This window comes from Maniola jurtina, chromosome 25 (genome assembly GCF_905333055.1).
Source record: "Maniola jurtina chromosome 25, ilManJurt1.1, whole genome shotgun sequence".
NCBI lineage: Eukaryota > Metazoa > Arthropoda > Insecta > Lepidoptera > Nymphalidae > Maniola > Maniola jurtina.
Genome location: NC_060053.1, coordinates 347,487 through 361,565, shown reverse-complemented (window position 1 = coordinate 361,565; position 14,079 = coordinate 347,487). Strand labels below are relative to the sequence as shown.

At 37.7% G+C, this 14,079-nt stretch overlaps 2 protein-coding genes across 3 annotated transcripts in view; one reads left to right on the top strand and one right to left on the bottom strand.

The window, feature by feature from the left end:
* The window catches only part of LOC123878171 (lachesin-like), a 168,286-nt gene that overhangs the window by 42,259 nt on the left and 111,948 nt on the right, over positions 1-14,079 (bottom strand). The window lies entirely within an intron of this gene.
* On the top strand, positions 8,568-10,795 carry LOC123878176. The gene is made up of 2 exons (XM_045925286.1): positions 8,568-8,860; positions 10,140-10,795. The coding sequence occupies exons 1-2, from the start codon at positions 8,632-8,634 to the stop codon at positions 10,712-10,714; spliced, it is 804 nt and encodes a 267-aa protein (XP_045781242.1). The 5' UTR covers positions 8,568-8,631; the 3' UTR covers positions 10,715-10,795.

Genomic DNA, 14,079 nt, shown 5'->3' with positions numbered 1-14,079 from the left:
TACCCACTCCTGGCACAAGCTTTACGCTTAATTGAAGAGGATGATGATCATGATTAGCATGGCTAATATTCTTTATTAAAAAAAAAAAACTTGTCTGTGGTCGAACCAAGTTCGAATTTCAAATTTCCCACACCGATTATAAAGTGAAATAATTTCGCCGCGAAATGGAACGGGCGTATCAAAGCTTCGCGGTCAACGGCCCCAATACGGCGTTAAAATAGAATGCGCGCGCTACAACAATTCTAACCTCCAAATTGTTTCACAACTGAGCAACTTCACACTTTATATAAACTACAATAAAAAACAGTAGAACGTCGTTCAATAAAAAGGTAGCCGCTTTGTTGAGCTTCCGGCCCGTTTACGATAAAGAAAGTGGCCTATCTACTTAGGTACGTCTTATTACGTTTTCGGGTTCCGTACCTCAAAAGAAAAAACGGAACCCTTGTAGTATCACTTCGTTGCCTGTCTGTCCGTCGTGTCTGTCAAGAAAACCTATAGAGTACTTCCCGTTGACCTAGAATCATGAAATTTGGCAGGTAGGTATAGGTCTTATAGTACAAGTGAAGGAATAAATCCGAAAACCGTGAATTTGTGGTTGCGGAATTACGGAACCCTTAGTGCGCGAGTCTGACTCGCACTTGGCCGGTTTTTAAAAATTGCTTTGGAACTGTTAAAACCGGGATAAAAAGTAGTCTACCTACTAATATGTATATCCTTCCCTGAATTAATTAGTTTGTCAAAATCGGTTAAACCGTGGACCTTAAAAAGACAGATTATAGACAGACACACTTTCTAATTAATAATATTAACGATTTTAATGTGGGACAAATTAAACAAAAGTAGCCCGTTAGCATTCGAATTTAAATTATATCTAACCGCCTACATCATAGACAACACAATCGCTATTTACCAAAGACAATGGGCCCATGAATCGAGAACAATCGTTTTAACAACTAAATCTATTCGATTGTATCGATTTAATTTATCAGAGATATTAGATATACGGTTACTTTCAATATTGAATGAATAATTTTATTATGTTTGTTTAAATACTGATGGGACAATAGAAGAGTATTTTCTAGAGAAATAAACTACAAACTTTCATCTCATTTAATTATTAAGATCGGTTGGAATTGGAACACAATTCTGTTACTTAATTTTATCTATATTAAGTATTTAATTGCATACTATTTATATTATTAAAAAAAGCCTCAATTATTCACTGGATAAGGAGCGAACTAAATCCCGAAAGATCGGCGGTTTATAAACCTTTCCAGCTTTACATTCATATAAATTAGATAAACATTATTTTAAAACTGCGTACCAAATCGAACCTTTTCTAATGGCGTTGTCTATGGTTGTTAATACAGATTTATAGTGCGTTCGCTTTTTAAAAAGGACAAACCACAAAATCAAATCGGAGAAAGGCATCATCCAGCCACAGACAATACTCGTTAAATAATCGATAAATCATTTGATTCGATTGCGGCGATTAAAATCATCCCTTCAGGTCAAAAAACTCTCAATTGGTGATGTAATGCAGGAATTTTAACAATGATGCGGGTTTTTATTGTTGTTACTTACTGTCAAAATGTCAACTTGCAACTTTAACCAGAGTAAATTAGAGTGAGGGAATTCTCGGTTTAATCCTGACGATAATTAAAACAAATATTAGACTATCGTTGACGTGAAATCAAAGAAAAATAGGGCTACCTTAGACCTACTTTTTATCCCGGAAAATCCATGAATTCCCAAGGATTTTTTAGAACTTAAATCCACACGGATGAATTTGCAGGCATCAACTAGAAGTATAAGTTTTAAACTGAAGAAAACCAAAGAAAAACCATGACCTACTCATAAAAGTCTCCATCTATTAATCACTCAATTTAATCCCTAATAGCTAGTCAAGGGTAAAGTTATTAAGCTTACTTTACATGTTTACTATATTACTCAAAATCGACATCCTAACTCCGAAGTATGGTAACTAGGGATTGCAATGCTGGATCCGCAATCCAGCAATCCAGCTGGATCCAGCACGTTTTTGGGGCTTGCTGGATCCAGCATCTGACGCTGGATCCAGCGGTGCGGATCCGCAATCAGCTAAAAACAAGTAACTAACTTTCTTTTCGCGCAAAAACCATAGAATGTCTTTCAGAAAAGTAAAAGAGAACTACATCCCAGGGACGGACAAAGGCTACTTTTTATCCCGGAAAATCAAATAGTTCCTACGGGACTCTTAAGAATATATCCGTTAAACCAATTTATATGGATACAGAGGTAGCTTACGTCCTGGAAATTAACTTCGGCAACTTTTTATCCCGGAAAAGCAAAGAGTTCCCACGGGATTTTTACCTAAATCCACGCGGACGGAGTCGCGGGCATCGTCTAGTCATAAATAATCGCAAGTTCCTCTTTTTCAGTCCATTATTTCCTCTCTATCTTTTGCTTGAATTCTTTGGCAGTACCATAGACAATTAGTGCGTTCAAGAAGGCGCCATTTTAGAATTTCTACCAGCGCAATATGGCCGATTACAGAGTAATATACATAGAAATAAAACGCACGTTCTTTTGGAAATGGGTTAATGGTATTCTTTTCACGCCCCAGTGACCCTTGTTGTGTTAAAAGTAGAATTATTTTATGTTTTACATCTTGTTGAATTACGGCTGCCTAGAGGCGCGTACAGACGTGCCAACTTCAAATCAGGGTCAAGTCGGGTACACTAACTACAAGCCAACTTTAAGCTTATATTATGTATAGACAAGCATCAAAGTTGGCGGGCTTAGTTCGAGTGGTACTTATTGGGTGCTTACGCAATAAAACCTATCTACTGTCAGAATTTTAAGTTGCTAACCCTAGCGGTTTAGGCTGTAGGTTGATAGATCAGTCCTGAGGAACAGTCAGGACAAGACTTTTTAACGACTTCTGTGTATTAATAGATCTCCGGTTTCTAGACCAAGTAGTTTGATATGACATTCAGTTTAATCCCTTTACATTAAGCATGTAGATATAAAAAAAATGTAATTAAAAAAAGTTAGGCCGAATTTCTACCAAGTATAGACACTGACATGGAAAAAGCTGGCTCATTTGTCACTTTCTTAAAGCTTACGCCACTAAATTCTACGACCTAATGAAATATTTTAGTCATATGTAAAAAGACAACCCAATTTATTATCAACAGAAGTGTGGGAAAACCATTGTTTTTACGTCTATCCAACTACCCTGTTGACCGACAGTTTAAATATTTTCTGCTAGTTAGAATCACTGATCTCTAAACAAAGTGAATACTAACCTACAATTTCTATGGTTGGAGCCGACTTGTCGGCAGATCTGTAGGTGCTTCATGCTGGTGAATTATGGGTTACTACACAGTACTGTGGATGTAATTTGTTTGGGAGTTTTATTGCTGTTTATATAGGTCTTATTACGTACACAATCCGGAAGATAACCGTAAAAGAAAAGTTGTGTGGAAATAATTCGTGGATGAGCGAATACATTGCATCATCATCAACCAGCTCACTACTGAGCACGGGTCTCCTCCCGAAATGAATTTCCTCATGTTAGGGGTTGGAAGCCCTCCCTGGCGAAGTGGTAAGCGCTGTGGCTTTATTAGTGGGAGGACCCAGGTTCGATTCCCGGCAGGGGTTTGGATTTTATAATTACTAAACTTCTGGCTAGTCTGGTCTGGTGGGAGGCTCCGGTCGTGGCTAGTTACCCTACCGGCAAAGCCGTGCCACCAAGCGATTAAAGGTGCCCACGCACTCGAATATTCTCTCCAGCCGCGACGCGCGTACGTCACTGCCGCGCGACGCGGCTGGAGAGAATATCGTGCGGGGCGCTGACGCGACGCGCAGTTCAGCTGCAGTTCAGTTCAAGTGCGTGGGTACCTTTAGCGTTCCAGGATGCCGTTTAGAAACCAAAGGAGTATGGGTTTAATGAAAAACTGCCATACCCTTTCCAGGTTAGCCCACTTTAATCTTAGACTGCATCATCACTTACCAACGTAAGATTGCAGTCAAGGATTAACTTGTTTCTGAAAAACTACCTGCCTTTCATGATTTTAGGTCAACGGGAAGTACCCTATAGGTTTCTTGACAGACAGATACAGACAGACAGACAGACAGACAACGAAGTGATCCTATAAGGGTTCCGTTATTCCTTTTGAGGTTTAGGAACCCTAAAAAACCTCCAGAAAGTTCCCCGAATAGGAAATTAACGGACGTCTTAACGCCACTAGGCGTCTTAAACCACTAGACTAATTACATACCGCCTTTTCATCTGAAAAGTAGGTATAGATAAAACTCCTTGGCACAAATATTATAATATCTCTAGCTAGGCTCCACTCTCTACCAACAATTCATTCCTCCCAAAAAGGAAAACCTGAACATTGTACTCCCACGTTGTGATAGCATCTAACGCATGGAGGCTTTACATTACTAAACGCTAAAGGCTTGGTCACACACGTAGCGGGACGACAGTGACGCGGTAACTGGACCGGAATGGCGTTACACTGAACCCAAGTAGATAAAATATCATTATCAAACCGACAGACGTCTACTGCTGGACTCTTAGGTCTCTTGTAGGGACTTTTACATGCCACGATCTTGCGCCGCCGCCATACAGCGGCTCCCGCAGACTCGTTTATCTTCCAACCAATCGCCATTCTAGCACCTTGGGACCCAAGCCTAATGGTTTTCCGAACTATGTGTCCTACTCATTGCCACTTCAGCTTCGAAACCCGTTGAGCTATGTCGGTAGCTCCTAAACTAATCGAGTTTGATCGAGAGTGTTCTTAGCTATAATCCAAGAAAATCGGTTCAACCGTTTGAAAGTTATCAGCTCTTTTCTAGTTACTGTAACCTTCACTTGTCGGGGGTGTTATAAAATTTAAATTTACACTTGTTGATTGTCAATTGTAGAATTTGTAAGATAATGACGTAACGGTGATAATTAGTTAGGCAAACTTACGTTAGCTAACTATGAAAAGACCTGAAAATAAATACTGCGCATTTGCTTAAGTTTTTTGCTACGTATTGTATTACAACTTCTAAGAGCCGCGTTGGACGTTTTTCCGTCACGCGTTATGCTTGTCCAAGGCTTTAACGCTTGGAAGGCTTTACATTTCTAAACGTTAAGTCAGCTTACAATCTATTTATAACTTTGGTAAAGGTTCCTTTAAATCAGCTTTTAGTTCTATTAAAACGAAATAAACATTATTTTTAGTTCTTGGCCGTCTACAGTGGTTATCAAATTACCCGGAGCCCGGAGCCCAATTAAAAGAAATAAGTAAATGTGTCTATGGTGGTGATTGGTTAAAAAAACATAGACCACACATTCGAAATTCGAATTCGTTAAATGGAACTAAACCACGTTCTTGTTTCATGAATTGGGTTGGTTACACACATAGAACTTTTACTTTTAAAAGCATTTATTTTATTATAATTTTTAACAAGTTATTTTAAATATATTAATTCCACGTCTAGCTTTTCGACTTTTTATTTAAGAATTTAAAATATCAGGTCAAGCTGTCTTCAGTTTCAGTTGACTCTGGCGATGTTACTCCACGCTCTGCAGGTCCTTAAAATCTGAACCGATTTCAATATATATTTTTTCTGCCCAAAAATGTCTCTCGACGCGACGACGGACGATTGGATCCTAAATATTACTATTTTATAATATTGTTTTACTTTTTAAAAGGTATTTGTGTGTGTGTTTAATTTTTGCAGGGATATACTTAGTTAACCTGGAGAGTGAGATATTTTGCTACTTTTCATCCCAGAAACATTCCAACCTAAATTCGCGTGGCAGAAGTCACGGGCATCGCCTAATTTATATGTATAAATAAATATGTTAATTAGAATTGTACTCATTGTGCAACCAGCTTTAACGGTAGCTTGGCAACAATTACCAAATTCCCTGCGCCCATATTGTTTCAGTGAGGGGGTTATTAACCCAACACCAGATAGGGTTGTGCCGTCGTAGACAACTTGATGTCGATTTATTTATAGTCTATGGAGTGTGGTTTTTTATTGCACTAACTTAAAGTCGTAACCGTGTAATGAACTAGTTAATTAGTGTTCTGTAGTGTTATTAGGGTTCCGTAACTGAAGGGCACCAACAAAACCCTATTACTGAGCCTCCACTGTACGTCTGTCTGTCTGTCAACGGACTGTATATCATGAACCGTAATAGTTAGAGAGTTGAAATTTTCACAGAGCCTGTATTTCGGTTATTTATAATAATAATCAGTAAGTGCGAGTCAGATTCGCACACGAATGGTTCCGTACTATCATTAAAAAAACTTTTTTTCCATTGCAGCCATTTTGAATTTTTTATTATTTGTTGTTATAGTGGCAATAAGAATACATATTTTGTGAAAATTTCAACCTCTACTGCTGACAGACGGACGGACGGATAGCGGAGACTTAAGTAGTCACAGTCAAGTAGGAACCCGAAAAATCAAGATGGTAAGATGAATTTCAAAATCAACGCTGCATAGTCCAGCTGTTAGAATCTAGAACCTTGGGACCTCAAAGACTACCTTTTCGAACAATATGTTATAAGTTACGTTTAGTATTATTTTACACTAATCTATAATCCCATCAAAATCCATTTATGAGATACATCGATAAAACGTGCAACACAATCGAGAAGTCGACAAGAATTTAAAGCCCATACAAATGTTAAAATATCCGCGTCCAGCATTTTAAAACAAAATCGATAGATACGATCAAATAGATGTATTTTTAGTCACATCACTCGCAAAGGGCGTCGCCGCGTCGCACACGCTTCGCATTTTACTAATCATTTGCGTTTAATTTATCAATTTTACTTTAAACGTAACTCTTATGACATCACAATAAGATAGATAATTGTTTGTCGACACTTTTTTATAGATGCAAAGTGATTTTGGGTTGTGTTCAAAAGACGGGAAAGACCAAAATCGGGCTGTCAATCGGTTGGTGCAGGAAGCCATTTATTTTTGTCGAATCAATTAAATAATTGATTTTACAGATGCAACTCGGCTTCTCTCCATTTTGGTATTTTTGTAACGCGTCACTGCACTATCGCATGGGAAAATGGATGCTGAATTTAAGTTTTTTTCTTTTTGACGTGACAACGTCTTATAATTCGATAGAGCCGGCTGCACGCACGAAAAAACATGACTCATGCGGCGTTACCTCGCTCTGAGGCGTTCCCTCGCTCTGAGGCGTTCCATGTAAGGCTTGAAGTGCAAGCGAGAGCGCGGAACGAGCGACAAAGAAGCACAATCGGCCTTTCTTGTCACGTTCAACTATCGTCAGTAAACCGACTTGACAGACAACCAATTTTTTTTTTTTTAAGTTTAGGGTTCCTTACCTCGAAACGAAGAAGATAAAGTTAAACAGCACTAAAACTCAACTTACTACCCGCAAACTGCCAATAGAGAGCGATAGATACTACCTATAGCATAAAATTGTTTTTTGTCGCTCGTTCTATTTCAACAATGTACCTACCTACTATATTTATATTTATGAATTTTATATAAATTTTCCACTTTCATTCGATACAATTGAAAAAAAAAAAAATTCTTGGAGACCCCCACTTTTTTGGATGTAACATCCGTTAGGTCAATTTTTTTCGTATAAATGAGGCTACATTTATATGTTTATTTATATATATTTATTCATATGTCACCCGGACCATAATAACGAATCAGAAACAATTTCCCTTTGTTTCTTAAGGCACGGTTATACCAACATTCCAATCATAAATTCATAATTTACCCGCAAACACGCAAAGGCTTATGAATATGAATATTATGCCTAATTAATTATCATTCACACGCGCAAATCCCATAATAATTGACTAATCTTGAGCTCTCTTGCGATACATTTCATATCTGTATGAGGTTCTATATAAAATAGACAGGAAGACCAGAAAGCCTTGACCCCTACTTGGAACACTATTGTATGGTAACAAGAGTCACACATTTTTGGTTGGACTTTGTTAATTCCTAGCTGATTCCACAGCCAACAAATTAGATTCCTGAATCCAGATAGGTTCGGAGTTCTGCGTTCAAAAAAATTTTACTCTTTCATTTAAACGCCATAATATATGCCAACCCGCACTGGGCCAGCGTGGTAGACTATGGCCTAACCCCTTTCCATTTTGAGAGGAGGCCTGTGTTCAGTAGTGGGCCAGCAAGGGTTGAACATGAATTGTAATTTTATTTTTGTTTTTAACCCCCGACCCAAAAAGAGGGGTGTTATAAGTTTGAAGTGTGTATCTGTGTATCTGTCTATGGCATCGTAGCTCCTAAACTAATGAACCGATTTTAATTTATTTTTTAGTTTGAAAGGTGGCTTGATCGAGAGTGTTCTTAGCTATAATCCAAGAAAATCGGTTCAGCCGTTAGAAAGTTATCAGCTCTTTCCTAGTTACTGTATCCTTCACTTGTCGGGGGTGTTTTCAATTTTTAATTTACACTTTTATAAATACTAATAACGAGACTAACTCTTCAATACAAATTAAAACAAAACAAGCAGCATGGTCTAAATATTTAGTATATGTGACCGCGGAACTCTGAACTCTGACGTCAGAACTCCAGACCGGATCGAAGCGAGGCGACGCGGTCGATACCTACGCACACAATGACAAAGCAGTCAGACCGCCGCGGTCAGAGAGAACGCACGTTCCACGCGAGTTCGTTGAACGCAAACTTGACCGCCACCATGGCACAAACATCCGATACCGCGAAACTGATAGAAAAAGTTCGCCGTAGGAACTTCTTGTACGATCTAAGTGACACTGACTATAAAAATCGTGAAAAAAAAGCTGATGCTTGGATTTCAATCGCCAACGAAATGGGATATGAAAGCGGTGAGAGAAGAAACTTAATTTTTACACGAAAACTCATACCTATTTTGGTTTTTTTAACTGGTTTCACGCTCTGGGTTCTAGCCATTTTGAGCCTTATCTATTTTATTGTATGTTACCTATATTATTGTAAATTGAATACTTGAAAAGAGCATCCGCCGAGTTTCTTGCTGGTTCTTCTCGGTAGGAACGGCATTCCGAACCAGTGGCAGATTATTTTGACGATTCAAAAGCACTTGTAAAAGTTTAATTGAATAAAAATATTTTGAATTTGAATTTGTCGGCGTATTGCTAAACTACATTAACAAATCGTAAAGTAGTGCTATCTCTTTCACAATGTACCCAGGTGAAAAGGATAACAATATACGACTGCAACCAGAAAAATCTATGAAATAAACTGTCATGTTATGAAAGAATGCTATCCTTGTCACAATGTTCCCTGCGAAATAGGATAGCACTACATTCAAACATATCAATTTAGTTCAGTTTTCAATCGAAGTACCTAAGTATTGTTTACCTAATTACTTGATTAATACTTAAAAGATGTAGATAACAGAATTACTCAAAGAGAAACATACAAAAAATATGTAATGTAATGTACGTCGTCCCACCCAGTGGCAAGTGTGTGCTAGGTTCCAGAGCGAGTCTGGGCGTGACGTCATCGCGCAATCGGTCGCGCATTGCACCCCTCACCCCCGCGCCACCTTCCTGCGCAGTTCAGAGTTAAAACTTCAGCTCAAGATAAAATACACTTAGCCTATCTACCTGGAATAATGTTACATATGCATATAAATATTAGTTTAATAGAATAAAGTGAAAAACTAAGGCTTTAGCGTAGAAATCATGATCACAGTACAAAAAAAAAGAACCTGTTTCATGACAATCTGAGCAGAATAAGGTAACAAGTGTAAATTAAAAATGTATAACACCCCCGACAAGTGAAGGTTACAGTAACTAGAAAAGAGCTGATAACTTTCAAACGGCTGAACCGATTTTCTTGGATTATAGCTAAGAACACTCTCGATCAAGCCACCTTTCAAACAAAAAAAAACTAAATTAAAATCGGTTCATTAGTTTAGGAGCTACGATGCCACAGACAGATACACGGATACACAAATACACACGTCAAACTTATAACATCCCTCTTTTTGAGTCGGGGGTTAAAAATATAATATTTCGTCCGAATTTATTGTATCTTAGGTAGATCAATGACAACATAGTAGGGATGGCAACTTTGACGACTTATACTGACTTAGATTTAAAAGTTTCAAATTATTTTCAGGAGTGTATTGGAGCGCAAAATGGAAGTCACTAAGAGACAACTACAATAAGTTCAAAAAAACCAAGCAAGAATCAACGGCAGCATCCAACAAAAAGTACAGAAACTGGCCTTGGGCTGAACACATGAAGTTTTTGGATGATTTCTCATATACCAGACCATATTCCTCTTACATTAACTCAACTCAGGACACCCAAAACGATGCAAACCCCAACAAACCAAGCACATCACACAATTCTGCCAATGAAGATGAAGATACCCAAGCTCCCGATACCAAAATTAGTGTCAAAAATATTGAATTAAAACACAGAAGGTATAAAATGAAAACTGTCAGCAAAAAATTGGGGCAGAAAAGAAGTTTCGACGAAGTAGACCTATTCTTCTTGAGCTACGCGAAGAATTTCAAAAGGTTGTCTCGAAAGAGTCAAGCGTTGATGAAAGTTGAAATCGCTTCGCTGTTCACGAGGTACGAGCTTCAGGACGAAAATGATATGGACGCACAGACTCCGGCTTTCCAGAATTTTGGAATTTTTACACCATCAGTGTCGTGTATTTATGATAACGATAATTCCGACTAACTTTATCAGATTTTTTGAAATGAGATTCCTCATTCCGCCTTCTTAGATTTGTTTGAAAATAAATATTTCTTGTGCCACTGAGTTCGAAGCTTTTTAGTTCTATAACTTCTAGTAGTTCTATACCTATAACAAAAACACAAAGTTACTCAAACAGCTAAGGAAAAGTAAGTATAAGTTAATAAGTTTAAGTTTAATAAGTTATATATAAGTTTTGATACCCCCGATTCGGGGGTATCAAAACTGACAGTTTGACAGTTTGTCCTATAAATTCGGGGGCCCCGAATTTATAGGACAAACTGTCAGACAGGCAAGTGATCCTATAAGATTTCCTTTTTAGGCTTCCGTACCTCAAAAGGAAAAACGGAACCCTTATAGGATCACTTTGTTGTCTGTACTGTCTGTCGGTCCGTCTGTCCGTCTATCGAGTCTGTCAAGAATATCAATTTGGTATACCTTCCCGTTGCCCTAGAATCATGAAATTTGGCAGGAAGGTAGGTCTTATAGCACAAGTAAAGGAAAAAATCCTAAAACTGAGAATTTGTGGTTACATCACAAAAAAAGTAAAATGTATTCATAAAGAAATACTTAATTAATTAGTCTTTTCAAAGTAAGATAACTATACCAAGTGGGGTAACATATTTATGAAAGGGCTTGACCTGTACATTCTAAATCAGATTTTATTTATTTTTATGCATAAGTTTTTGATGCAAAAATACCCGAGTACGGAACCTTTGGTGCGCGAGTCGCACTTGGCCGGTTTTTTTCCTTTTGAGGTACGCAACCCTAAAAAGTAATTCAAAATTAAAATTCTACGACATAGCTCATTATATTTTGGCGCGAAGGTCGTCATAATCCAAGTCGTAATCTTTGGATGATTTAAATTCAGTACGAAGTATGAATTATTAATATTAGTTTCATTCATTGAAGAATGAAATAGTCTAAGAGCAACCCGTTAAAAAACTCCGATATCGAGTACTTAGTTTAAAATTTCCTTCACAGTTTAAAGACTCTCTTCTGAGTTCTGTCATGAATAGATCAAAAACTTTTATGGATAAAAATAAATAAAAATCTGTTTTAGAATGTACATGTAAGGTCCTTTCATATGTTACCCCACTTGTTATAGTTACCTTACTTTGAAAATTGAAAATACTAATTATGTATTATTTGATCAATGAACACATTTTAATATTTTTTTGTGATGTAACCATAAATTTAAAGTTTTCGGATTTTTCCTTTACTTGTGCTTTAAGACTTACCTACCTGCCTTTCATGATTCTGGGTCAACGGGAAGTACCCTATAGGTTTTCTTGACAGAAACAACAAACGGACAGATGGATAGACAGACAGACAACAAAGTGATCCTATAAGGGTTTCTTTTTCCTTTTGACGTACGGAACCTAAAAAACTTCTAGCATCGAGGCTTCGACGTCACTGGCAGGCAATAAAATATATCAGTACATTTGACGCAAGTAGCCCTAACGTTTTTTCTATGATTTCACGTCACCATTGCCTTTTTAACCCCCGACCCAAAAAGAGGGGTGTTATAAGTTTGACGTGTGTATCTGTGTATCTGTGTGTCTGTGTATCTGTGTATCTGTCTGTGGCATCGTAGCGCCTAAACGAATGAACCGATTTTAATTTACTTTTTTTTGTTTGAAAGGTGGCTTGATCGAGAGTGTTCTTAGCTATAATCCAAAAAAATTGGTTCAGCCGTTTAAAAGTTATCAGCTCTTTTCTAGTTACTGTAACCTTCACTGGTCGGGGGTGTTGAAAATTTTTAATTTACACTTGTTCAATTTTCACATATCGTCGATTCAGGATCAAACCAAGAGTTCACTCGAACTGTGGCATAATGATGAATGCCTTAAGGCCGATTCACACCAATTGCGTATGCAGCACGTATACGTGATGTGCATAGTGACGCGCGTGAACCCGTAGACGTAACTGCACGCATTACGTCTACGCGAAGGTTTACGCCACATAAGCGGTATGTCATGTTTCATACAGTTCCATACATTATAACGCAATGGTACGCGCTACGTCTACGCTTACGCAGCCTGTGTGAACGAGCTCTTATACAGCCTTTGACAAACACTATAAAGAACTCAGGCATGCAGCTTTCTTCACGATGTTTTCCTTCACCGTTGAAGCAAGACATAAATCTCTTAGACTATACGTATATTTAATTAATATTCACAATGCAGTAACGAAGTAGGAACCGGCCGGCCCTACGTTTTACAATGCCTCCGAGTGAAGGGCCAAGTTCTATAATAATATGAGTTCTATAATAATATGCGATAACGGTTTGATTAACTAATGGATTAAACTTTAAGCTTAATGCACACGGGATTTTTATAAAGGCTAAATGCACACTACGTTTGTGCTTTATCTAGTAAGTAACAAGATAAAGTTGAAAACTAAAACCCGACTGCGATCGTCTTAATAAACGCTGAAATATTAGAGTATTTGTTTTTCTATCGCTTGCTATATTTTTATGTTATTATACATTTATATATGTACATTGTACATGAGCTCAGAATTTTCTTCTCTATCATTTGACATCCCACTCGATATATAATAGCAAAAAAATAATTTTTGGAGACCTCCACTTTTTTTGATGTAACATCCGTTGGGTCAATTTTTTTCGTATAAAATATAGCCTATGTCACCCGGACCTTTACAACGAATCAATTGACATCTCATTTATCAAAATCAGGCCAGTAGTTTAAGCACTACGGTGGAATGCGCAGAATCTGGATACAAGCATACATGCATACATACATACATAGATTGCTAAAATCATAACCCTTCCTTTTGGTTTTGCCGTAGTCGGGTAATTAAGCATAAGATTGAATTAAGTTCGGAAGGTCGGGGGTTTGATCTCAAACACGCACCTCTAACTTTTCGGAGTAACATGCTTTTTAAGCATTAAATATCACTTGCTTTAACGGTGAAGGAAAACATCGTGAGGAAACCTGCATGCCTGAGAGTTCTCCATGTTCTCGGCGGTGTGTGAAGTCTGCCAATCTGCACTTGGCCAGCGTGGTAGATTATGGCCAGACCTGTCTCATACTGAGAGGAGACCCGTGCTCTGTAGTGAGCCGGCGACGGGTTCATTGTGATGATGGGTTGACGCTGGATTATTTTTGTAACTTGTTTTGACATTAAAGTTTGAACTCACCGATTGACGATTGTATAGAAACTTCATGTTCATTCAATTAAGTTTTTACCTGAAAAAATAAAAAAAATATCATTATTTATAGTGTTGTAGTGAAAGTATTGTGTTATTGCAATTTAAAGAACACAAGAACAAAGTGTCTTGAAATAAAAACTAACCATTAACATGCCATAAACTAAGTCAATGG

Bases quoted from the DNA above. Each gene is read 5' to 3' on its own strand.
- LOC123878176 (XM_045925286.1), top strand. From the start codon at position 8,632: ATGACAAAGCAGTCAGACCGCCGCGGTCAGAGAGAACGCACGTTCCAC. The intron at 8,861-10,139 runs GTGAGAGAAGAA...AATTATTTTCAG, and splicing joins CGAAATGGGATATGAAAGCG to GAGTGTATTGGAGCGCAAAA.